The sequence below is a fragment of the Scylla paramamosain genome, chromosome 18 (assembly GCF_035594125.1).
Source record: "Scylla paramamosain isolate STU-SP2022 chromosome 18, ASM3559412v1, whole genome shotgun sequence".
In the NCBI taxonomy this organism is placed as follows: domain Eukaryota; kingdom Metazoa; phylum Arthropoda; class Malacostraca; order Decapoda; family Portunidae; genus Scylla; species Scylla paramamosain.
Window position 1 is genome coordinate 14,574,650 of NC_087168.1, and position 27,500 is coordinate 14,602,149.

General features: G+C 39.8%; 2 protein-coding genes and 1 long non-coding RNA gene across 12 annotated transcripts in view; 1 reads left to right on the forward strand and 2 right to left on the reverse strand.

Annotated features, from left to right (window-relative positions):
* Nucleotides 1-476, reverse strand: part of LOC135109140 (farnesyl pyrophosphate synthase-like) — a 56,155-nt gene extending 55,679 nt beyond the window's left edge. For 2 of the 9 annotated variants that reach the window (XM_064020268.1, XM_064020261.1), the window contains exon 1: nt 365-434. Coding sequence is in view for 1 of the 9 variants with exons in the window: in XM_064020259.1 (XP_063876329.1) it covers nt 422-444 (23 nt within the window). In the remaining 8 variants the exon portion in view is untranslated. Of the gene's footprint in view, nt 1-268 lie in introns of all 9 variants that reach the window. The other 7 variants (XM_064020263.1, XM_064020259.1, XM_064020262.1 and 4 more) reach the window with 7 other exon arrangements.
* A 2,821-nt stretch (nt 477-3,297) lies between these two features.
* Nucleotides 3,298-7,507, forward strand: LOC135109144 (uncharacterized). 2 transcript variants are annotated; one of them, XR_010272591.1, is made up of 5 exons: nt 3,298-4,026; nt 5,039-5,163; nt 5,628-5,817; nt 6,504-7,180; nt 7,468-7,507. It is a non-coding gene; the product is annotated as an uncharacterized LOC135109144 (long non-coding RNA). The 2 variants fall into 2 exon arrangements; XR_010272592.1 differs by having other exon boundaries at nt 3,326-4,026; nt 7,010-7,180.
* Nucleotides 7,508-10,600: 3,093 nt separating this feature from the next.
* LOC135109145 (probable Golgi SNAP receptor complex member 2) overlaps nt 10,601-27,500 on the reverse strand; it is a 108,560-nt gene continuing 91,660 nt past the window's right edge. Inside the window, exons 3-6 of the mRNA XM_064020271.1 lie at nt 14,085-14,235; nt 12,851-12,956; nt 12,228-12,374; nt 10,601-11,371 (exon numbers count right to left, since the gene is read on the reverse strand). Coding sequence (XP_063876341.1) covers nt 11,129-11,371; nt 12,228-12,374; nt 12,851-12,956; nt 14,085-14,227 — 639 coding nt within the window. The 5' untranslated portion in view covers nt 14,228-14,235 and the 3' untranslated portion in view covers nt 10,601-11,128. The remainder of the gene's footprint in view (nt 11,372-12,227; nt 12,375-12,850; nt 12,957-14,084; nt 14,236-27,500) is intronic.

Consider the following 27,500-nt stretch of genomic DNA (forward strand, 5'->3'; position numbering starts at 1 on the left):
ACAATTTCCCATCTAATCTCCACAACCAGTACATCACACATTAGTTTTGCCCTCCCAGCTTCCATCCACTCGCTACATCACACTTTACAACCAAGGAACAATACAATCAGTCCTGTATCTTCTTGCCATTAACACCTGAGCACATGAAGATTAAGGAAACTATTAATTTTGCTTGCTTTCTTTCCACCCCCTGTCGGCAGCTACGTGACACCCAGCAGCCTAGCAATGGTTCTCCCTCACTAGCACACCACCGGCACACGTCACGCACCGCTATTAACTCCTATGCACTGCTGCTTTATCGTGTATCAGCCACGAGTCACAATACGTGGGAATAATTTGTATTGCAAGGGTATTGGGTACAAACGGAAGGGAGGGAGTGCAACACCTCCTCGCTTGCCTGCCTTGATGTGACTGTTCTTACTGTTTACCCCGCGCCAGCTCCATCTAGCGGCCGTCCCCGCCACTTGCTCACTCCACTGGGGGTCTTTATGATTCCAGCTATGTCTTTTGTCTTTATTTCCGCCGTGTTTTGTATTTGATTCATTATTTTTGTTGTTTTACTTATTATTATTTATTCTTTTTCTTTTTTTTTTACCTTTCTACTAATTAATTTTTATCTGCTCTATTCCGTTGATCTTGATCCTGACCCTGACACACTCCATCGGGGGTCCTTATTCTTTATATGATTTTTTTTTTTTTTTGCTTTTATGCCTTCTATGTTTTATATTTTCTTCATTATTATTTTTTTACACATTTTGTTCTTTTTGTAATAATTAATTTGCATAATTTTTTCCTCTTTAGTCTTGATCTTGGGGTCACAGATGAAAACAGAGGGACCTCTCCCATATCGGCAATGCATTCAATCTAGCAGCTATATTATTATTATTATTATCATTATTATTATTATTATTATTATTATTATTATTATTCAGATCTCCCATATTTTGTCATACATTCATTCTCCTTCCTCTAATTCCACTCCACATCCAACCTCGAAAGGTTGTGGTACACTGCAATCTAGCTGAATATCTAGAGGAAAAATATAAGAAAACATAAACACTCACTAAATCAAGTATATATATATATATATATATATATATATATATATATATATATATATATATATATATATATATATATATATATATATATATATACGAGTATATATATATACATAGGCAGTTTAACGACAATGAAACAGTCTCGAGTGCTTAGAAATAATGATATTGACCCCCAGCACCTGTGTTTGTTTACAGTACACAGGTAGGACGTACTGCACAACACAAGAAAGGATGAGTGTACTCAGCTGATAGGAAAAAGCAAGGGAATGAGATTGAAACACTAACAACCATGAAACAAGGAATGACAATAGTGCCTTTGTGATGAAACCAAGACAATAGTGAAGACAAATGTAGCCACTGACGATAAATTCAAGATAGCTGCACAAGACTTTCTTCTTTCTCTCACACCTATTCTGTCCACCTCTATAATGCAAGAGTTTACCAGTATTCTCAATCATTCACTCCTTTCTCTGGTAAACTCTGGAACTCCCTGCCTGCTTCTGTATTTCCACTTTCCTATGACTTGAATTCCTTCAAGAGGGAGGTTTCAAGACACTTATCCTTCAATTTTTTATTACCGCTTTGGACCCTTTTCTGGGACTGGCATCTCAGTGGTCTTTTTTTTTCCTTGGCCAGTGTCCCTCCTACATAAAAGTAAATAAATAAATAAATAAATAAATAAATAAAAATAAAAAAGGAGGTTAATTTATACTCAACAACTAGCCCTGGAAGCTGCCACTCAGTGCAGTTCAAGTTCTTTAATCTGTCACACACCAACAAATATCACATGATGAATGATAATAATACATCCCGAGCCCAACGACGTGTTTCAAGACGGCGAGTTTACCCATTGAGGTACAGTCGCGGTCAAGAGTTGTGCCCTGCTTCGTTGTCATGATGAATCGTAACCAGCTCAGGTTCGAACTTCGAAGGTTTCAACAACAACATTTGTGTGTGTGTGTGTGTGTGTGTGTGTGTGTGTGTGTTTTAATTACTATTTTTCAAGGCGCCAGGTGTTGTTAAAGGCTGTCCTCGCTAGCATAGGGTTTCAATAATAAAGTATTTTATTTTCTTTGACTATACTGACCTGTCTTACTGAATACCCAAACGCCCAACCAAAATACAATACAGCCAAAATACATACACACACACACACACACACATACACACGTTCTCTCTCTCTCTCTCTCTCTCTCTCTCTCTCTGTGTGTGTGTGTGTGTGTGTGTGTGTGCGCTACCAGATAATAGTTGTAGAAGCAGCGACTCCTGAGAGGGAAACATATAGAAGAGAGAGAGAGAGAGAGAGAGAGAGAGAGAGAGAGAGAGAGAGAGAGAGAGAGAGAGAGAGAGAGAGAGAGAGAGAGAGAGAGAGAGAGAGAGAGCACAGGTAAGGAAATGGGAGAAGGATAGAAGGACAACAAGGAAAGGAAAAAAATAACATGGAAAAAAATAATCTTGTGATCTTTGATGTTTGAAAATCGTAGTGAAGACAAAGCAGATTAATGGATAGACAGACAGACACAAGCAGCTCGACAGATAGACAAAGAAAGACAGACATATACACCTCTACCTGTCTATTCGCAGTTCTATCAGACAGACAGATAGATAAATACATATTCTTATCTATTCGTGCATTGATAGACAGACAGACAGACAGACAGACATGTAGATACACACAGACAGACAGACTTCCCTCCCCCTTCCCCCTTCCCACGGACACTCTCCTAGCCTGGTCGGGGCTGCCTCCCCTCCCTCCTCCCATGGACAGCTTCCTGGCCTGGCACGGGCTACCTCCCCTTCCCCCTCCTCCCACGGGCAGCCTCCCCTTTCCCCCTCTTCCCACGGGCAGCCTCCTGGCCTGGACCGGGCTACCTCTCCCTTCCCCCCTCCCCACTCCCAGACACCTACCCTATCCCCTCCTCCCTCCCTTGTACCCACCCTCCAAAAATCCGCTCTTACAAAAGTGAAAATTTATGTATGTTTATATTTCGTGAGGAATAGTAATTTCTCATCCTTCATTTCGCGTTTTCAGTAGTGGTTTATTCCTCTTAGAATACAGAAAAGGCTTCAAGCGGTAACTCTGTCGCCGCTCACGCGAGTGTGTGCGGGGCCTAATTTGATAAAATTGGTCAAATAGGCTTAAAACCAGCCCTAGACGACCCTCCCCCCTCCCAGACACCTACTCTATCCCCTCCTCTCTCCCTTATTACCACCCTCCCCCTCTCTCCCTCCGAACATCGGTTTTAGTTTTTACCCGGCGCTTTCGAGGCAAGATGCCGAAACCTTGTAAAAAGTACGCCATCTTGGTTTCACCGAAGATCGCGCTTCGAAGACAAGCGCGATCTAGGACAAGAATGCACCTATAGTAGCTAATAGGACCAGGAGGAGGAGGAGGAGGAAGCAGGGATAAATGGAGAAGGTAAAGAAAGAAGAAAATGCAAAAAATAATGTAATTGAAATAAACTGAAAAATACCTCAGTAAACAAGAATTCATCGTAAACTTTCCACCTTTCAAGAGGGGCATATGTTCCTAAGTTTTTGAATAGAATATAGTACTTAAACGTACCCCCTCCAGCAGGCAAGGGGCGCCTGGCACCGTTGCGGGGTTAGGGGCGTCTCGAGAAGGACTTTACATAAGCGGCGTTCGTAACAATACTATAATTAGAATTGGAGGAGTAATAAGAAAAGATGAATGGCGGAGGTAAAGAAAGAAATACAATGCAAAAATCAACATAATAAAAAAGCACCCCAAAGTACAAGAATTATTAGTAAAATCTCAAAAATTAAGGCAATACATCAGGGGTGAAGACTGGACGAAGCCTCGAGGCTCCCGCCAATTGTGTGAACAAAACACAAAGTGAGAGTAGAAGAGACCGTGTTTAAGTATTAAGTATCACCTGCTGGAGTGACGGGAGGAGTGGAGCAGTAGCAGCAGTAGTGGTGGTGGGGGAGTGGTATAAAGAAGGTAATAGAAGAGGAAATGAGTACTCGTGCCTGTCGCAGCATCGGTAAAAATTAAGTGAGAGATCTTATTTGTTTATTTATGTGTTGATGTTGTGACCTCGGCATGCCATAGGGTGGGCCTGCATGCACTAAAGTCCCCGCACACTGCAAATGTGCGACCAGTCTCGCCACGTGGTTGGCCGCCACCTTCTCATCAGCTAACCTAACCTAACTACCCTGTAACCAAACAACCGTGTACCAAGTTATTGGATATGGTCTCTTATTTATTATAACACATTATTTCGGCAATGTTAGGTAAGGTCTAGGTTAGTCAGGTTAGGTTTGATTAGTTTAGATTTGGTTAGGTTAGGTAAGGTTAGGTTAGTTAAGTTAGGTTATGTTAAGTTAGCTGATGAGAAGGTGGCAGCCATTCACAAGGCGAGACTTCTCGCACCAATCACAAGGTGAGACTGTTTGCACATGTGCAGAGTGTACGGGGATTTTCCTAGTTGCAGGCCCTCCCATGCTATATTGTTTGGTGAAGGCCCTTATGTAAGCTACAACATGAGACAGTTTCATCTACACATCCATTTGTAAGAGTTTTATAGCCAAAATAATAAATCCAAGTTAAGTTGAGCTATGTTTTGAGTTGGCGGATTGCTGGCTGGCAAAGCAAATTTTTAAGATGAATTGCAGAACACCACTTGTTTGAAGGCATGGTTTTGTATTGTGACAACTGAAGGAACTGAAATCAAAGAATTATATTTGCTCACCTTACTGATTACCTGATTACCATTTCCACTTGATTGGTCACCTTACCTCACCTAATCTGAGCTAACCTCACCTCAGCTAACCTAACCTCACCTCACTAACCTGACCTAACCTTCCCTTCATCTTTACTTCCCTTTTTTCCTTCTCTTCTTACCTTCCTCTTCTCATCTTCTCTCCTATTTCCCATCATCTTCTCTTCTTCATCTCTTCTTCACCAGAGCACACCAACCTTCATCATAAACTGACACACAGCTTTCTACCAGAGGTGAGTAGCAGCAGCAGCAGCAGCACCAGTGGCAGAAGCAGCAGCAGTGGCAGCATGGCTCAAGAGGGAGGCAGCGGAGGCAGAAGGCATTGTGCTTGTCAAGTTTGTCATCAAGCGGAACCAGTGAGTTTGGTGACACAATATTGTTTGCTTGTACATTTATTTTCCATCTCTTTCCTGTTTTTTTTTTTTTTTTTCATTTCACTTTTTTCTTCTTTCTTTTCCTTTCCTATCATTGCAGTGTTTTTCAGGAGCAGGGAACAGTCTCATTATGAAGGTGCAGGGGTGAACTGGTGTATGCTGTTGGGCCATGCTGTGCTCTCAGGATTGGAGTATGTGTGGGGTAGGGTACCAAACCAAACCTAATCTAACCAAACTGATTTATTTTTGTTGTTTCCTAGTATTTATTTTTTATTTTTTTTGTCTTCCCACTTGTCTCCTTGACCTGTCTTTCTCCACACACCATTCCCAGGTCTTCTTTAGTCTTCCCACTGGTCTCCTTGTCTTGTCTTCTGCCATACACCATCTCCAGGCATAACCCAATCAACTTAGCTAAACCCTAGCCTAATCTAACCCTAACTCCACAGGCTCGGACTCCTCAAGAGACCTACCCAAGTTGGAGTTCGTGGTGGAGCGGCAGGTGCTGATCAGCAAGCTTGGGGATTTACTGGAGGAAGTGGTGGAGGTGGAGTACTTGGAGAAGCTCTCTCCACCCATTCCCAAGGATTCCCTCCACCTTGACAACTGGATGTCTGCTGTACAGGCCACCGACCACTGGTGAGAGGAAGGGCAGGAGAGTGTGGGAGAGGGAGGGAGGGAAGAGGGTGTGGCTGAGGGATAGAGGGAAACTGGCTAATGGTGGATGGGATGGAGAGAGAAAGGGAGAGTGGCTATAGTGGAGCTAGACTAACTTGGTACTTGGGGTATTGGCTGTTCCTGTCTCACATTGGTTTCACATTCACAGTCGTCAGGCATATGAACACCTCTCTCTTTTGCTCATACTGTCATCCTTTACCTTAATTATTTCAAAATTATAAGTTGTTATATACAACTGCATGTTTTTTTGATTGGCTTTCAATTTGATGATGGAACAACAACGCTGTGTACATTCTGGTACACTTGGCAGTGCATATAAGGCCGTGTGGTGCTGCTGCCCCAGTTTACTTAACACATGAATCTCCCAGATCACATCCTGCTGGCCATTGTCAGGTCAGGTCACTCTGGGGTTGAGGTGGCAATAGCATGGAGAGGTACAGCCAACACTCCGAGTACCAAGTTAGTCTGGTTCCACTATAGTAGAAAAAGTAAGGAAGAGTGAGATAAAGTGAGAGGGAGAGAGAGGGACCCTAACTGACATTCTCTCATCCTAATCCAACCCCTTCTCACTCTAAGCACATCCTAACTAGCAAATTTCTACCTTTGACAACAATATTTCACCCTCTCATCCTACATCCCCATCACAGGCTGCTGACAAGGTGGTACAGGAACACCCTACACCTGTGGTCCATGCAGGGGCTGGCAGAGGGGCAGGGTGACAGAGCCCACTTCCTCACTATCTCTGTTTGAGAGAGAGAGAGAGAGAGAGAGAGAGAGAGAGAGAGAGAGAGAGAGAGAGAGAGAGAGAGAGAGAGAGAGAGAGAGAGAGAGAGAGAGAGAGAGAGAGAGTCTTTTGCACTACTACTATTACTCAGGTTGTTAGTGGTGAGTCAATAGGGAGTTTTGAAAGACTAGTCAGATGTATGGATGGGGATTACAGGGAGAAATAGGCAGGCATGTTACACACAGGAACTGCCACGTGTAGGCCTGATGGCTTTCCACACCAACAACCTACCACCTTCTACCACCAAAAAAATATAAAACACACCAGGTATTCACTGACTGTCTCTCCCACACCAAAAAATTAAAAACACCCAAAATACTCACCTACCATTGCTTCTACCACCTCCATTACACTTGTACCACACCACAGCATGTCCATAGACTAGATGGTGGTGGTGTGTGATGGCAGTGACACCAATGCTGTGGAGTGTATGAGCAAGTGTCATGGCCACAGCCAAAGAGTGGAGTGTGTGGCAGTGGATGAGAGGAAGGAACACTGCCACAGGGTCCTGGAACAACCTCCTCAAGATTTGGAATACAGGTGAGAGCATGGAAGAGGGAGCGGGAGTGAGTGATGATATGGGTGATAATTTGTAAAAAAAGAGAGAAAGAGGTCAGAAAAGTTCATTTTTACTTAGTCTTATTACTGTATTTGATCAGAGAGAAACTAATGCTATACTAACTCTCTTTATTTCTAAGATTGAGAAAAATAAAGATAATGTAGAGAGAGAGAGAGAGAGAGAGAGAGAGAGAGAGAGAGAGAGAGAGAGAGAGAGAGAGAGAGAGAGAGAGAGAGAGAGAGAGAGTAATTTTCTTTAACTTTGGCAGATAATCAGAGAGGGAAAGAGGAGGAGGAGGAGGAGGAGGAGGAGGAGGAGGAGGAGGAGGAGGAGGAGGAGGAGGAGGAGGAGGAGGAAGAAAGAAACCACAGAATAAGGTAAGAGGAGTATTATTTCAGTGTTTTTCATGTAACTCAAAAAAATGCATTACTGCTATTACTGCTATTACTTGTACTACTTTTATTATTAATACTACTCCTACTGCTACTACCTATAGTAAAAATAAGAAAAAGAATTGTCATTGATATTATTATTATTTTCTTCATATCTTGACCCACAACATCTTTTTCTTTCTTTCTTTCTTCCTTTATTATTATTATTATTATTATTATTATTGTTGTTATTTATTTTATTTTTTTACTGCATCCATCATTCACGAGGAAGAAGAAGAGGCTGTTTCCTGTCACCCTTCTTGCAGCTGCTAAGACTCACAAGTCCCTTTTATAGGTGCGAGTGTGCCCTTGTCTCTCTCTCCCAGCCTCTCACTGTCTTTTTCCACTCCCAGCCTTTCAGTTTTTTCACCCTCCCAGCCTCTTACTGTCTTTTCACCCTCTCTCAACCTCTCACTTTTTTTCATTCCCTACCAGCCTCTTGCTGTTTTTTCACCTTCTCCCACCCTCTCTCAGTGCTTCCTAGCCTCTCCCAAACTTTTCCCAGTGCATCCTAACTTCTCCCAATCTCTCCCTGGGTGTCTTAGTCCCTCTCAGCCTTTTCTAACCTCTCCCAATCTATTTCTAGTGTATTTATCTCCTAGCAATCTTTTCCACTCTCCTAGCTTTTCCAAATTTATATCAGTCCATCTCAGCTTCTCCCAGTGTGTGTAAGTCTCTCTCAGGCTCACCCAATTCAATCCCTCAAGCCTCCCAATTTTTTTCAGTCCATCTTAGCCCCTCTTAGTCTATTTCATTCTATTTCCTGTCTATAACAGTCTCTCCCAGTCCATTACACAGCCTCTCCCTTACTCTCCCTCACTCCCAGACCAGATTAGTTAAGCCAGATATTTGTGTTCTGTTCCTGTACACTGCAAAGGAAGAAGTTGGCTGCTCTCTGTTGGTGTTGGTGCACTGTGCATCATCACCATCATCATCACTACACTACCTTCCTTTTGTGGTAGTAGACCAAAAAATGTTGTTAGGCTATCCTACCCATTCATAACTTTTTTTTCACCATATTTCTCATGCACACTGTTCCATTTCATTGACATCCTGAAAGAAGCTTCCTCATTTCATCAACATCCTATGTATTAATGCAAAATATTTTTAACCAGTATTTCTTCACATTCTCAGAGTAAGAATATTACTCTCAGTTTATTTCCCTTCTTCACACCCTTCACAACCTAACAACTATTGTGAGGATGACTATCTCCTCTGCCTTAATACTAATGTATTTCAGAAAAAAAAATCTCAAATGTTTACAAAAGGCAAGGAAGTTTGTTTAGACAAATAAATAGTAATTTTCTTGTGACTGGCACAAACCAGTGTACGTAATCCTACTAGGAGGTGTGAAAATACTCATCTTAGGTGACAACAATGTTTCTTAATTTGTGATGTTCCTTGGTAATCATTCTTACAAGTATCTCAAGAATGAATATGACTTGACTGCAAAAATGTAATGATCAACAGAATTTTGGAATTTTCAGAAAATTTGATCATAGCCATAACAGGTAAAGCAAAATAAGATTTCATGAATATGTAATGTAATATGGAAATTGTTTATAAAATTTGTCAAGATATATTGCATATTAAGGGACAGAATGTACTAATGGTTTTAGATTCATGTACTGTATTACACAGACAACAAACTGTGAAAGGCTTCAAACTTGCTTTCAATCTATATACCAGGCTGGCAATCCTACACAGGACAGCCTTGACAAAGCACCACATGCTCATTTACACATCATTCACACTCTTAGACTCATCATCTTGTCGTATGTCATGTTATTGTTACATCTGATTATAGTTTCAATATATATTTTTTCCCAATACACATACAAAATTAATTCTAAACAAGAATGAGTACTTTCCTTTATATAATCACTGCTTATGGAGTGGTTGGTTTCTTCCAGGAGTGAGTTGGTGTCCTCTTCCAGACTATGCCATCCATATTGTTAATTTTTTATCTTTTATATTCAACCCAAGAGTGGTGCTGGGCTGGGAGCCTGCCCACCTTTGCCCATTCTTCCTATCCTGTGGAATTCACAGGCTCAGAGTCTGCTTGCTTCTTGGAGGTGACTACATTTCCATAGATGTGTAGTGACTGGTACCAAACTTAGCTCGCCTATGGACAAGTCTAGCTGTGAGGAACTTTCAGAGGAATCTGGATGTGGGGAAAGTTTTAGAGAGATTTCATAAATGCAGTATGTTTCCATGATGTTTCCAATCAATATAAATCCTTAGTTTGCCTGGGCACTAATGAGGTCTGTGTGGACATTGGATGAATCCTTGGCATTATATCCATTGTGACCCTAGATGTTGTGGGAAGTGACGGCTGGTGTGAAGATCCTGGGACAATGACACATCTCAGTCCAATCAGTCTGTTTGTTGCTAATATGACAAAGTTCTTTGGAACAGATGTCTGGCATAGATAACACTTGGTCTTAAGATATAGCAGGAAAATCTTGGTCTGTCAGCCTGCCCATCCTTTATTGTAGTAAACTGTGAGATAATGATAAGCTATCAGGAAGTTCTTCAGATTTCAGTATTAGTGTTAAATTTTATAATTTTCTTGATTGAAATATTCATATTACACAATATAATCCACCATATAAGAGCTTAGGGGACAAGATGGGGTACACTCAGTTCAGACCCTTATTCCTCCTCTTTGTCACATTTGCAACTTATGAGAAGACTTTACTTAATTTTTTTTCAGATATTATTTGCAATGGAAGTCAGTAATCTGCTTTACTTGGCACACCACAAAAAAAAAAAAAAAAAAAAAAAAAAAAAAAAAAAAAAAAAAAAATATATATATATATATATATATATATATATATATATATATATATATATATATATATATATATATATATATATATATATATATATATATATATATATATATATATATATATATATATATATATATATATAAGGAAATATGATGGTATACCAAAAATCCTAAAATGAAATAGTGAATAATATATTTAGCAAAATGTGTTCTGGAAATGACATGCTTGATAAATAATTCTTCTCTGCCATTCTCAAAATGTAAAAAATATTGTACCATATAAATTAACATAGCAGTGAAAGTTTATAAATATTTGTTCATTTTCTCTACTATCTATTCTTTAGGGAAACTCCAAGTGAAACTACAGTAACAACAACAGGAAATTTCATAAATATATATGCTGTAGTACAGTGTAAATAAAACAAATATGCCCATATTACCCACCTATACTCTCTTTTTTCATAAGGCAAAATGTAATACTTTCATAATCTCAGTCATTAATGCTTCAGAATGTTTATTCTGAAGTGTCATTAAGATGCTTGCTATGTGCAGTATGTGCAAGATGAGAGATGAATAAGACCTGTGGTAATGAGAGCAAGCACTGTGAGGATAAGTGCTATCCCAATCCCATGAGCATGTATATAAATATGTATGTGTATAGATTTTACAATAAAGGAATGAATACAAGGCCTGTTCATTTGTCTTCATAAGTATCTTAATGCAAAGTACAAACAAAGAAGCACAATAACCATTCCGGCAAACAGAATGTATTTATCCTGTGTGGACCGCCTCTCAATCATCCTCATGACAGTGTTGGACAGGCCCAAGGTGTTAGCCAAGTCCTGCACACGCTTCCTGGCTCCCTTTAGCACCGACCCCTGATCTCTGATGCCCTGCAAGATGCTCACACCGGCTCCAATCATTTCATCCACATGGCGATTAGCCTCCTGAAAAGAACATTACATTGAAGTAGGAAATTTCATGCCCTTAAAGCTACCCAAGATCAAGGGCCATCACAGACAATCCTTTCACTGCAATATGCAATAATACACAGCACAGTACACAATCCTTATAGGCATCTACAGAAAAAATAAATAAATAAAAATAAATAAATAAATAAATAAATAAAAAAAAAAATAAATAAATAAATAAAATAAATAAATAAATAAGGGATTAAAAGAATAGGTTTCCGAAGTGTAGCCAGCAGTACAGTATATAGTGGTGGCTGATGAACAAAAAGAAATGTGATAAAGGAACAATGTGTAAAATAGATGGGTTAAGGGTATTTCTACTTCAAGTACAAGTTAAACTGCTGTGCTTTCCTTTATTATAAGTTGTGCAGTAAAGTAACTTCATTAAACAACAGGCAGACATCCTGACAAAGTAAGATAACCAAGTGAGACACTCATACTCCCACATATAAGACCTAGACCACATATAGGACCAAATGATGGGAAATAGAATTCACAGTGGGTTGGTGTCATGTAACAGAAATGGGAATTTCAGATATAACTTGCAAGGGGCAAATTTGACATTTGTAATTTTTCTTCTTCACTCTTCTAGTCCTAATTTAATTCATCACAATCACCATTATTAAGGTTAATGATAAAAATATGATCAAAAGTAACAATATAAATGTTAATAATAATAATAATAATAATAATAATAATAATAATAATAATAATAATAATAATAATAAATAATGATAATAATAATTAATAATAATAATAATGATGAAGAAAAGGAAAGAAAAAGGCACAGGAACAAATTCAGAGAAGGCAGTAATGTAGTAGTTCAACTTACCCCCAATTTGTCATGATGCTGGAGCTCAGGGTCTAGGAATATAGACGTGTCTTCGTTGGTGGTGAATTTCCGTGATAGCAAAGCTTGTCTCTCCTCGGCCTCACGCATTCGCATTTGTTTCTGGTGTTGAAGCATTGCAAAGGAATTCTGCAATGTGCAGACAAAACTGTACTAATGATGCATGTAAAAGTTAATACTTTTTTTAATATCCACTGGCATGTGGTACAAGTGAATCACAGTTTACAAAGGGGCTACAATTCATAAGAACAGTCTGTAAAAATGTGAATTTTAATCAACTGTACGAATGTAATTTTTTCCATTTAAAGTGTTTTCATTATCTGTAAGGCAGACTTCTGATAATTTCATTAGCAAATATGAGTTATGCATTTATAAATCAGACCAACCACAATGATTTTCAAACTTTAAAAATTTATACTCACTGCTTGTGACTTGGCTATGTATGCATAAAAATGTGTTTATCATATTTTTTGAAAAATCTGATAAGCATAATGATTTGTTACATCACATATAAAGTAATAATAATTAAAGAAATTTAAAGAAGGCCTATCTAGATTTTAAAATGGAAAGCATCAGAATTTAGCAAGAGCAGACCAAGTGCTCACCTGTACATGTTTAAGGTCATACTTAAGCTGATCTACACGATACTTGGCGTTTGCTCGTCTGGCAGCGGGCTCCTTGTTGATCAAAATGTCCAAGCGATTGCAGTTTCTGTTGATGTTATTAATATTATTACAGATAGAGGGGTAGGTGTTGGCAGAGGGAAATCTTTCACAGCAATATGTGAGAGGAAGTTTATGATGCTTCTTATCTAACAACATCATAAAAATAGGTACTTTTCAAGTATTCTGAATCTAATGTATATCAGAATTAAATCTTTTTCAAATTATTATGTTGTGAGTACCAGCAACCATAAGAGAAAAGGGACCACAGAGTTAAGGTTACATAAATTTAGCTTAGGTTGAATTAAAGTTGGTCATGTTGGAGCAACAGCCTATCCAAACTTTAGTGCAGATTTAAAATTTCCTGATAACAATGTAGTAGTTCTGCAGGTATTCTCAAATGCAATTTGCTGCACCTTATTATAGCCAGGTTACAATATATTGCTTTTGACAACAAATATGAAGAAATATAAAAAATAGAACATGGGGACAAAAAAAAAGTGACTGAACAAGAGAAGACACTGGCCCATTTAACTGTGAACACTTCACTCACAGTATATCTACCTATATACCAGGCTGGCAATCCCACACAAGGTGGCCTAGACAAAGCACCACACCCTCGTACACACATCATTTATACTCTTAGCCCCATCAGCCCCTCATGGAAAGGGATAGTCTCATGGACCACCCTACTGCACTCCATGAGCCTACACATAACTGAAATGTACCACAGTATACAGATGGCAAAGGCATGATATGTACAAATGCATAAACAATACTGTGTTCGGAAAAAAAAATACTGCCATTGCCACGTAAATACTTCTGTATTTATTTGCTGTGGTACAGCAGTGTGAGTCACATTTCCAGGCTAATAAGGAACACCTATCATTTCAATGATTGTTCATACACAAAACAATGTGGCACAGGAAGCTGCCAGTCATTGGTCACTCCTGCCCACTCCACCTTACAAAAACAAGTTATTTGTAATCAAATAAATAAAGCAGTAGGGGTTTCATTCCAATCAAATCAAAGGTGATAAGAAAAAAAAAATTACTCTAAGCCGGTGTTCACATAATAACAAATAATAACAAAACAAATAAACAAATAATAACTCCCATTATATAACCTGCTTTGATGAATTTTGACCCTTTACGTTAGTACACAAGCAAGGACTCACGCGTGTATGGCGTCCAGCTTCTGCACCACAGTGTTCTCTGCATCATTGGTGTCCTCGGCGGAGTGGGCGCGCTGCACCCTGATGAGGTCTTGGGATGTGACTTCCTGCAGCAGACGGTTGGTCTGGTGGTACAGCACCTCCATCTGGGGACCTGTGGCGCATGGGAAAGCTGCACTGGCTACTGGAAAACACCAAATCCTAGACGATCAGGCACTTCTAGAACACAGGGCATGAGGGTGACAGACAGCTAGAGCCTGGCCCAGGGCGGCGGCGGCAGCGGCAGCGGCAGCGGCAGCAGCGTCTGAGCGGCGCGTCAGCTGATTCTGTAAACACCACTGACGTGTACGCGATTGTGTCTGACTCAATACGTGTACATTCCTGCCGTAAGGTGTCTTTCGTTGAACTAGTTAAGTATTTATTCTAAAACGTAATGTCTTTGCTTACATGAAAATGAAAAATAATATCCGGTTTGTAATGCTACGATTAGTTATAGTGCCAAATCAAAATCGCAAAGCCCACATCATCACCACCATCAGCAGGAACAGGTCCCGTACTTACCGTGAGTGAGTGGTATAAAATATTTTCATTGCACTGCAGTCTGCAAGGCGAGGTAGCTTATTGATTTTCTTCAGGTATCTCTCTCTCTCTCTCTCTCTCTCTCTCTCTCTCTCTCTCTCTCTCTCTCTCTCTCTCGTATTTTATTGTTATTGTTGTTGTTGTTGTTGTTGTTGTTGTTGTTGTTGTTATTATTATTATTATTATTATTATTATTATTATTATTATTACCATCATCATCATTATCATTATTATCATTATCATCCTCATCCTTATCATCATTTACTATTACTATGAAGGAACTAATCGAAGAGTTTGAGATGGTGTGTAGAAAAAAAAAGACAGGGTTAATGAGTGTAAGATGAAAGAAATAAAATAAATGGGAAATGAATGCATAATCTTGAATATTAAAGAGGTAGGCTGTTCAAAATGTGTACCCCTTTCCCTATACTAGGCTGGGGTGGGAGAAAAAAAAAAAAAATAGATGTAGAGTGACGTTTGGTATGAATGAAGCAGAAAATGAGTAGGAAGAACATTCAAGTCACTGTGAGTCACTTGGAATGAAAACAAAGGAAAACTTGCATGACTGTAGAATGTTGGTCACGGTCAGATGTTGAGCACTGTAACGTTCTGCATTCACTTCCACTGTTTTGCTTGCTTTGTCCTTCAGTCAGTCATAGGTTCCCTGATCTGTTGATAACCTCTTCATATTTGAATGATACTTAGCTAATCATGGTACGTAAAGGTGAGGAAAGGAAACGGTAAGCACCGTGGAAATGTGTGTTCGTGGTGTATTAATGTTACTCGACTATTGATCTTGATTGGACTGACGCTGTTTGCTGCTGAAGTGTGGTATGTAGGAACGTGGCAGAGAAGACTAAATGTAATGGAGACGAGGCGTTAGTGGAAAATGTGAATGGATATAGAGAGAAATGAAGTGAGGATAAGTGTCTGAGTTCAAGATTTTCCTTATTGTATACTTAAAAAACAAATAAAAACTAACGAAAATAAATAATTAGATAAATAAATAAATAAAATATATATATATATATATATATATATATATATATATATATATATATATATATATATATATATATATATATATATATATATATATATATATATATATATATAGATAGATAGATAGATAGATAGATAGATAGATAGATAGATAGACAGATAGATAGATAGATAGGTAAATGAATAAAGAGATAAAATAAATGTCTTGGATATAATTCAATAATTCAGTTTATCACAAATAATTAATCACTGAAGAAAATATCACGATAAAATAATCAATACGGAACTTTAGGCATCAAATTTTGTTTGTATATTACTTGTAACAAACAATTCAAACACGTTGGACGAACTACAGCCTTTCCTTCCTCACTTCTTTCCCTTTGTGTGTTGCCGCTTTTTACCGTTTAATTAATACAGATTTGAACTTTTTTTTTTTCTATTTTTTTTAAGGGCATGAATTAATTAAATCTCACCCCTGCACCTCCTTTTTATCATTGGAAATAAGTCCAGCGATTTAATTCCTCTCATGAAAGGAATTAATTTCGCTGCCCCTCATTCGCTCCATTCTATCCGCTCGTCAGTTTCTTTTAATTACGGTTCAGGGTTTCTTTCCAGCTTATCTTACCTTATCTGATTTAACCTCGCTCTCATGAAACATTCCCTTACCTTACCTTACATTAACAACCTAGCATTACTCGACTTTAACTACCTTAACCATGCCTGCCATTACCTAATCTTATCTTACTTCACCTGATTTAACCTTATTTTTAACATTATATTACCTTACACTACGCCACCTTACCCTGCTTCATTTTATCATTAATTTAACTGGCCTGACCATACCTGACGTTACCCAACCTTATTTTGCCTTATCTGATCAAACTTTACCCTAATCTAACATTACTTCATCTTACCTTACTGTCTCACCTCACCTTTCTTCACCTACTATTATTTTCACTAGCCTGACCATGCCTGATCTTACTAATCTTATCTCACCAATCTCATCTTACGTAACTTGTTCATTTTACTCTATCTTACCAAGCCTCACTTCACCCCGCCTAAACTTACTTACCTTATCTCTCTTTTTCTTTATTTATTTTTGTATTTTTGCATGAGAGAGAGAGAGAGAGAGAGAGAGAGAGAGAGAGAGAGAGAGAGAGAGAGAGAGAGAGAGAGAGAGAGAGAGAGAGAGAGAGAGAGAGAGATGGTTAGTTTAGTTTCCTTATCTTACTTCAAGAAACTTTATCAAACTTTACGTTAGCTAGTTTCATCTTACCATACCTACCTTATTTTACCTTACCTTACTGTGCCTAACCTGAACTAACCTCACCTCATCTCACCTTACCTTACCTTACCTAGTCTAGCTTCACCTAACCTAACCTTACTTTACCTTACTCTATCTCACCTAACCTAACCTAATTTCACGTCACCTGGCCTAACTTTACCTCATCTCACTTTACCTTGCTCTGTCTCACCTAAACTAACTTCATCTCACTTCACCTAACCCAACTTTACCTTCCTTTTTGACTCGCTTCTGTCAGGCGGTGAACACAGAGGCCCAGCGAGTGTTAGCTTTGCAGCTCCACGCCCCACATTGATGGGCTGCAATATATTAAATCCCTGCCGATGAGAGATGAAAGGAAATCCTCATTTATTTCATGCAGAGAGAGAGAGAGAGAGAGAGAGAGAGAGAGAGAGAGAGAGAGAGAGAGAGAGAGAGAGAGAGAGAGAGAGAGAGAGAGAGAGAGAGTGAGTGGGGCAGCCCTCCAAGCCCCCGTCCCCCCACTCTCTCTCTCTCTCTCTCTCTCTCTCTCTCTCTCTCTCTCTCTCTCTCTCTCTCTCTCTCTCTCTCTCTCTCTCTCTCTCTCTCATATCCAAACATCAAAGTTGCCCTGCACAATATTTCATTACAACACAAGGATGCCTATTTTCAGGTAACGGATCCTCTTATTGATTTCTGATTCCCTATGACAGAATTAATTAATTTCATGTTCAGTCGTGCTCACAAGTCGAATAACCTTTACCCTCAATCTTAAGTCCATAAAAAGGAAAGAGGAAGAAGAAAACAGAAGCCCCTGGCAGTGAGAAGGGACACATCAGGAGTGCCGTTACAAAGGCTACACTCCCGACCACCAACTCAAGCCCCTTCTTCTGCTGAGTCTCCTTTCAAAACCTGGTAATGGTGGATTCTTCGCACACCAGAGGACTAAAGACTGAAGGAAACTAAACATAGAGGGAGTGAATGTAGTAACTCTGCTAATAACTACGCATATACTGTACCTAGTTATTATTTAAGATTGTAGGAGAGACGACTTTGTTGTTACCCAAAAATCACCAAGAAGAAATGAAACACGTAGGAAGGAAGAGTACGAGACAGGAATGATGAAATAAAGAAATGAAGAAGGAAGTAAGAAAGCAGAAAGAATAAATGAAGGAAGATGATAAACACGGGGCGCAACAAGATTGTATAACATAGAAACAAAACTAAATACAGAGGAAGTGAATGTACTGACTGGTAATGATCACAACCATACCTGTTATTTAGTCCTTACACTGTGATACGAGCAATTAACAGCACCAGAAGTAATGAATGAAACCTTTATATGCATCTACAATATAGAATCGGATTAAAAAGAATAGATTTTGCAATTTCGATCCAGTATAAAGATTGAAGGTGGCTGTGGAGTACGTAAAGATGTCTCAGAGTGATTAGTAATTAAAGAAAATATGTACCAAATAGCAGCCGCAGGGTTAAAACTGAAGGGAAAAAAAGAATGTAAATAAAATAGAGTAAAAATATTTCCCCTTGATAGGTTAGTTTAAGTTAGGCTTGGTTACATTTGGTTTCAATTTTGAGGGATGCGTCTGATCAGCACCGGCAAAATTTTCACGGAGGAATATTCGTGAATGAAACTGACTGGGGTGAGATTTACATAGAAGCGAAAGAGACGATCAGCGGGGGAGTTTTAGAATGGAAACCACGCGTATCTAAGATGTTATTCTCCCCGAGTGACGCAGTGAAAGCAGCGCACAATGGTGGAAAACTAGTGCGGCGTCTGCCTTGCCTTGAGGAGGACTTCCGCCGCATTACCATATGAAAGCGTGCTGGGAGGCGCCGGTCCGCGGGCTGGTCGGCGGCGCGCGGGGAGTTCCGAGCGCTGGTAACGGGATTGTGGCGGGGAACGGCGTGGTACAAATTGGTGTAAATCTGGTTGAGAAGCCCCTCCACCCCCTCCCCCGCACTCCTCGGCGCCTATAACACTGTGGACTTTCCAAAGGACTATTCATTTATTTGTTTATCTTCCTCCCCCTCCCCCCCCGCCCCCGCCCCCAAAGGTTATGGAAATTTTTGTTTAGGTGTTACTAGTCGAGGGTATTTTTTTTCCCATACATCACCGTGGACTCTCGTTAAGGACTGTCTTTTATTTATTCATTTGTCACTTTATTTTATTTATTTATTTTTTTTGCAAATGCTACAGAAACAATGGTCATTAGTCATGTGTATTTTTTTTCCCATTGGCGATGCATAGTTTTTGTTATATTGTCACTGGCATCGCGAAAATACTGGTAAAAAAACGTAATCCTGTCGACGTACACTACAGCCTGTTAAAAATGGTCCAGATAAGACGCCGGTGTCAGGTGTCATTGTTGTTTTCCTAGTGATACTTTAGAAAATCCGCTTCGAGCAACGCTAATCCAGAAACTAACAGGGAACATTTTAAGTATTTTATTACGAGAAACTGACTGGCAAAAACTTTAGGAATGCACCAATCAGCTGCCACGATGAAAGGGGAAGGAGGAGAGGGGAGCTGGTTCTGACAACTTAGCCTGCGGTGACTAGTTATTCATCTACTGCAATTAGAACTTTATTTATCCTATTCTGACTAACAAGTGCTGTGAAGTTTGGAAATTGCCTTGTTTCATGTAAGAGAATCACTGGCTAAAAAAAAAATAAATAAATAAAATAAAATAAATAAATAAATAAATAAATAAATAAATAAATAAAAGGCCCACTGAGGTTGCCAATCCCGAAAGAGGGAGAGAAGCATTAACCAAGATCAAAGGATAAATGTTTGTAGTTATGAATAGGTTACAACAGTTACATCTCGTCAATAACTCTTATAAGTAGATCTTTATCCTCTCTATTCTGACTAACGATTGCTGATTTTACGAAGGATGGTAACTGTCTGTAGTATTGCATAGGTTGGAACAGTCAGGCCCTTTAATAATAACTCCCTATTCAAAACTATATTCCTTCTACCACTTCCATTCCAGTGTGGCGTGGCTACTCTTATCACTCCAGGCAGGCTGTGAAGTGGCCAAGTGGAAGAGGGAGGCAGGAAGTACTTTGAAGGCGAAACACGAGTACTGTAAGGTGTCTTTTGTATCCGCACGAAGTATAATTACAAGTCATATATTTCCACGCTCCTCCCACGAACTTCCAAGCTACATCCACGTACAAATAAGGCGTTTAAAGTACCTCCATTGTCCCCTGGGAGTAGTTGTCTTGGCGAGGAGTTACGTGGAGACAAAGGAACACAAAAGAAGCACAAAGGAGGAGGTGGAGGCTGAGAAGTGTAATAATGTGTCTCAGTGTCACAACAAAAGACGTGTATGGTACTCCTGCTCCAGCCTGTGTCTCCCCCATTGCCCTTCTCAGTACTTGTCTCGTCCTTGTCCCCACCAACCTGCAGTGTTGTTTTGTTATGGTACGGTTGTTGGTACTGTCTTCTTTGAATCTCTCTCTCTCTCTCTCTCTCTCTCTCTCTCTCTCTCTCTCTCTTACAGTGTAATTTTTCTCATTTACCATCTTTATCAGACATCCTTTTCTTTACGATATATAGTATTTCTAAGTGCCGTACGACGCCTATTAATGCATTACTGAAGGTGACTGAAACAAGCTGTGCAGTACTCGCTCTTTGTATTCAGAAGCGGTCAAACCTGTGAATTAACATATTATTACTAATACTGAGAATAAGACATAAGAGTATATCAATAGGTAAAACAGGTATTGCAGTACATCAATGTCTTGACACTTCATTTCGTCAATTCCGTAGCAAATATGGGTCAATACAGAGTTACCTACACTTTAGCGGGTTCAGTTGGTTCTACAGATGAACACCATCAGCACAAACACAGCAAGTCGCCCCCTCGTCTGTGTGATCTGATGTACGTCATTATGTTACGTTAAGTGTACTTATATTAACACACATCACTAAATCCTCACAATTACGTAAGTATCTAATTACTATAAGTAGTTACATTAATTATGTTGACAGACATTAAATCCTCATGGTAACATAAGTATCTGTTATCTAATACTATGATGAATACATACACAGTGCGGGGAACAGCCGTCCTCTTGGTTGTATGCAAGGGATTACACTTGGGGATTTACCGGGATGAGAACTCGGGGATTTACTTGGATTTACTCTCCGCGCCTCCCGAGACACGTCTGACGTGTAGGCGTGACTGTCGTGAAGTGGCTTTGGAGACGCTGCTGGGCCCCTACAGCCTATGTTCTTTACGCTGTAGGTACTCGTATGTTATCAACACTCACATCACAACAACCGACCCTTCGGCAAGAGAAATAGCTGAGAGGGCAAGTTCAACGCATCCCCTCGGCCCTACATTCCCCTCTCACTCTGTTGTGTTGGCGCGTAGGCGCGCCATACACTGCTCATGTATAACAACTAGTTGCTACAAATAATATAACGCTATCAAATAAAACATAAAATGTCACATTACAATGTATGTATGTACGTATCTCTAGCCGTCGTGTAAGTTGTACATATACGGCGGCTACAGTATTTGTGTTTGTTTTTATCGTCTTAGTAGTAGTAGTAGTAGTAGTAATTGTTGTTGCTGGTGGTGGTGGTGGTGATTGCAGTGGTGGTGGTGGTAGTAGTAGTGGTAGTGGTGGTGGTTGCATAAGCTTCCACTCCCCAACGTCAAATGGTCGATAATCTCCACTGAAAGAGCAAGATTCCAAAAATTCCGTTTCCATCAAAAGTTATCAGCAACAAAAACTATTCACTCAAGAGGTGGGACGTGTTTGGCGGGCGGATTTGCTCCCTGGCTGTGCTGCTTTTCTTGCTCCGTGACTGCGTGTTTTCTGTGGTCAGCGTTGTTTTCTTATTTTCTTTCGAGTTACTTCCACCAGCACAGCTAAATGCAGGCTTCTGTTATGAGGTTAGGTAGTGTTTAGAGTCCTTCTTTTAATCTAACTCCTCTGGTCCGCTAACAGTCTCATTACCAAAGCAAACACTTAACCTAACAACACATGGACGTAAGAAAGTTAGGGAAGCTGCAAGAAGTCGTCATGCCTACACGTGGCAGTCCTTGTATTTCCACCTTATCATCCAAATCCATTAATTTATCTAATCTTTTATAACTCTCTAATGACTCGGTACTGACCTGATTTTTAAGTTTATTCCACTAATTCCTTTCCATTTCTTTAAGTTAAATTTTAGCAAGCTTGAATATATTGTTTCTTGTTCTATCCTGATAACCGATCCTGAGAACTTTGCTTATTTATGTGCTCTATGCCACTTAAAGACCTCTATCAGATCTCCACTTAAATACAAAAGCTTACACAGAAATATTATTAACAGATTGGGTTAAGGATCGAGAGAAAACGCAAAACAGTGGAAATAAATGTATGTTAACTGACTTCTGACCACGACTGTACAATCACAGAGGCACTAGAAGGCGTGGCAGATACAGACACACAAGGAAAAAAAGTCTATCCTTCATGTTACTTTTTCCTTGTTACCATCCCCGTCATAATGAACACGCAGCGCACCACAAAGCCTCGCCTCACCTCACCTAACCTAACAAGGCACTCACACTGCCCCTCGCTGCCATCTTGACCCTGTTAGCGCCACCAAAGATACTAGCAAGGCGTGGCCACTTTTCTCCCGCTACGGCGCAGGTAAGCGAGATATCACCTGCCTTGCTCCACCTGCCCTCCCCGCCACCGCCGCTCATCCTGGTCACCGCCTCGTCCATCTCCTCAGTCTGTCCTCTCCACACACCACCGGGATATATAAAGTTTCTTCCTAGGTATATTCTCTTCCCCGCGGACATTTTATCCTTTAAGATTTTCTCCCCAGATAATTTTTCATGTGTTAGGTTAGGTAAGGTTGTTATGTGAAGTTAGGTTAAATTAGGTAAAGTAAGCTCCGTTCAGGCTATTTCGTCGTCGTCGTCGTCGTCGTTGTTGTTGTTGTTGTTGTTGTTGCTATCGTTTTTATTATCATCATCATTATTGTATTATTATTATTATTATTATTATTATTATTATTATTATTATTATTATTATCATTATCATTATTATTATTATCATCACATTTTATTGATTGATTTATTTCTCGGTGAGAGAGAGAGAGAGAGAGAGAGAGAGAGAGAGAGAGAGAGAGAGAGAGAGAGAGAGAGAGAGAGAGAGAGAGAGAGAGAGAGAGAGAGAGTCAACCAGCCAGTCAACCCGCACTACACACTCCCCACCAAAACCTTACATGCTCCTCGTCAGGCAACGCTTCATAAATAGCAGACAGCAAATTAAAAAAGCAACGCACGACGGTATTTTTCCTTTGATAAGCTTCACGTCAACTTTCACGCGTCACTGCAGACAAGAGGCAGGCAGCGGGCACATTTCGGCAGGGCGGGGAAATGCTTGCCTCAGAATATGTTGGTAAACGTTTCGGCGCCTTATCTGGCCAAGTTTTAACAGGGTCTAGTGGAAGTTAGGATTTTCAAGGGTGTTTCCGTGATTCTATTGTCGTAGTTTAGCAAGAATTTGGTAGATTGTGGTGGTGAGAAAACGCGGGATGGAACAGCTTGGTTTTTCTTAACAGGCTAGTGGAAGTTGGGAAGTTTTCATGATTCTTAACTAGGGGAAGATCAGATTTTCAAGGGCGTTTTCGTGATTCTGATGGTGATTCCGCAAGAAATGAGTGCATTATTGTATGAGAAAACACGGAATCAAATAGATCTTCATTTTTCTTAATGGGCTCTTGTGGAAGTAAAGGTTTTCAAGGGTGTCTTCATGCTTCTAGTGGTTAGTTTAATAAGAATTGTACACCATCGATGGGAGAAAAACACTCATGAGAACCTGACTACGAATCTCTGTTGGCTGTGAAAAAATAAAAATCCTTATGAGAAAACAAAGTGCTTCAAAATACGAGACCTCATGTGAAAAGTAAACACCGAACACTGCTGAAAAACAAACATCGTGGAGTTTTACGTTTTTTTGGTCTTACATCTTTCCCTTTACATTAGATTTACACAAACAACCTCGTAATGGCCAGCCAATATATGTGCTGCTGCTTGTTCTTCCTTTGTATTCACTTGTGCTTCGTGTATCATATCTCTCACTTTAGATTTACACAAACAGCTTCGTAATGGGCAATAGGTGTGCTGCTGTTTGTTCTTCCTTTGTATTCCTCTGTGTTTCTTGTATTAAATCTCTCACTTAGATTAGATTAGATTTTAGTTTCGTAATGGGTAACAGATGTGCTGCTTTGTTCTTCCTCTGTATTCCTTTGTGATCCTGCTAATATTGTACCTGCACTGAGACTTATGAACAGGTGAGATAGAGAAGCTAAAAATGTCCTCTCTCCCTTTTTTCCTACTTTCTTCCCTCCTAGTTTTCTTTCTTTACCGCTCACCTTCTTTTCTTTCTTCCCTTCTCAGTTTTCTATATTTCCTTCGGGTCTTACTGCTTTTTATTCTTTCTTTCCTAACTCGTTCTCTCCCCACATTCCTCTTGCTTTCTTTCTCTTCCTTCCCTTCCTGTTAACTTTTCTTCTTCCATTTTTTCTCCCTCCATTCCTCGCTCTCTTTTCTCGTCTTCTTCTCCAGGTCTGCTTCTCTCTCCCATTCCTCTTGTCCTCTCCTTACGCTATATTAACTATTATTTTTCGTTCTCATTTCTTCTTTCCTCTCCCCTTTCTTTGCCCTTGTTTCTTCGCAATCTTTTCTGATACAGTTTTTTCTCCCTTTATTTCTGCTCTCCAAGTCTCCCTTTCTTTCTATTTTAACCTTTTTCATTCCTGTATTAAGTTTCTCTTTTTCTCTCTTCCAGTTTCTTACCTCTGTGTTTCTTGTGCCTATCCTTCTCATCCCTTTTTTTCCGCTACTATATTAATTTTCTTTCTGTGCTATTCATCTTCTAAATCTCTTTTTCTAATGTTTCTGCATTTTCCTCTCTTTTAATACATCCATAAATTTCCACCTTCTATCTAATACTTTACTAATTTTCTTTTTGTCCTGTTCATCTTCTAAGTCTTTTTTTTCTTCTTATATATTTTTTTTCTATTCCTCTTGTAATCTATCACTAAGTTTCTACCTTTTATCTTACCCTATACTAATTTATTTTCCGTCCTATTACATCTTCCAGTTCTTTCTCCTTCCATTTCTCTACTTCTCCTGCCCTCTTCTAATACATCACTAAATTCCTGCCTCTTCCTCCCTCCACTCTCCATGCCTCCCCACCGCCCCGCCCTCTTCTACTAATACTGTACTAAGTTTGTTCTCCAACTCCACGGACAAAACTGGGTATTTCCATGCCGAAGTTTGGTTAAAAAAATGCCTAGCACCACGTTGGGATTGTTGGACTTGCAAGTTGTGTTGGCAGCAGAGGGCCTGAGCAGCAGTGGGGAGGAGGGAGGAAGGGGAGAGGAGGGGACTTCATTGCTTCCTCCTGTTACCTCACTCCTTCCTACCCCGTAAAGTTTTCCTGCACTTCTGCCGCTCAATAAAGCCTTGTTCCTGCTAAATAAAGCTTTCTTATTTCCTCTACTTTTCCCGAGTAAAGTCTCACTCCTTGCTATTTTGTAAAGTCCACCCGCTCTTCTGTCGCTCGATAAACCCTTCCTACCACTAAATAAAGCTTTGATATTTCCTCTACTTCTCCCCTGGTAAAGCCTTACTCCTTCCTGCTCTGTGTACTCCTCTCAGTCTCCTGCTACTCCATAAAGCCTCAATCCTTGTTACTCTTTGTTCACTCACTGTTATTCAATAAACCCTTCTGATTTCCCTTACTACATCCCAATAAAGCTTCATCTTCTTGCTACTCAATAAAGTTTTCTCACTCTCTTCCCCTGCCACTCAAAGTTTTCTCACTCTCTTCCCCTGCCACTCAATAAAGTTTTCTCACTCTCTTCCCCTGCAATTCAGTAAAATCTTATCCTCTCCCCCTGCAACTAAATAAAGCCTCCTCACTCCCCCCTGCTACTCAATAAAGCTCCCCTATCTCCCCTACAGCTTCTCAATAAAGTCTTCCCTCTCTGCTACTCAATAAAGCCTGAACTCCTCTACCATTTCCCTCCTTTCTACTCCCAAATAAGACCTACGCACTCCCACCTACTCCCAAATAAAGCTTAATCCGTCTCTTCTTCCTTCCTACTCCCTCTCTCTCTCTCCTACTCTCCAAATAAATCTTCCTCCCTGCCTCGGCTACGTCAGGGTAACAATCACGCAGCAGGGAACACAAACCAGCAGGCGAGTCTCTGCATCGTCAGCTTCCCTTGAAAGGTGTAATATGTCTATGTATGCAGGTGAATGTGTTAATTAATTCACGCCGTACTGGACCGTCGGCGCAGCGGGTGGTGAGGTGGCGTGGGGCGGCGCGGGGTGTGGGGGGGTGGTTAAAGGTAGGGGTTATATCACGCACCGCACACCTGCCGGGCATCAAATGGAAGGGAAAAGGTGAGTTACTCCTTTAATCCCTTCACTGCTAGTCAATCTTTAGCTGCGATTTTAGTTAATTTGCAGATGGCACGTGGATAGGTAGATGAGTTAGGTTGGATTTGGATTCCATCGCCTTGCAGACTGACTTAGATGACATGAATGAATGGATGGACGGATGGTAAATGTAGTTTAATGTTAATAAATGTGAAGTAATTAGCGTAAGTAGAACAAACCCACACAGTATAATCATCTACAACTTTTAAGCCTCATTTCTCGTGCTACAGTTTCTTAAATAAGTACCTTTGTAGCTTGGCAAGGATTAAATGAACTTCTTTGATGTCCATCCAAACAATTCATTACAGTGATCTCAATGGAATGGTGACAAGGGGACCACAGCAGTAAAAGGGCTGGGATTATGGAAGTAACCTTAACTTACTATCTTTAAGCAATGACTTCATTTTTCGGCAAAATAAGACTTTTTTTTTTTTCAAGTCGTGATCTACGCAATGAAGGGATCAGTAGTAAAATTTGTGGACTGAACGAATCTAAACCTAACTTACCCTACCCTAACCTAATGTAACCTAACCTAACCTCAGATGAGAACGCTATGTCACTTCAGTATTATCTAAAGGGTTATTAGGCATCATGGTATCAGTCTAGCCTTATTTTCATCCCGTTTGTCGAAAGGTAAAATCATTATATTGGAACATTATTCTTTTTTTTATGGTACTCTTATGGATTTGTATAATTTCTAACGTGTATTACAGGAGAGTTAACCCTTTAAGTACTGTGCCATCAGTTTTCTCTTATTGTCATCCTGATTGACGCTGATGGGTAAAATCATTATATTGGACAATTATAAATGATTTTTTTTTTTTTTTTTGCGCTGCTTTCATGGATTTGTATTATTTTTAGTATATATTATGGACGAGTAAATACTAAGTCCAGTGGCACCAGTTTTTTTTCTCTCATGTTTTCATCCTGCTTGTCGATGAGTAAAATCATTACACTGGACAATGAGGATTTTTTTTTGCTATCACTGGTCGTATTATGGATTTGTATTTTTTCTAGCTTGCGTTATATATTGCGCATGATGTAATATGTATTCTTAGGGAATCTGTCAATAAACTAACTTATTCTGGGTGC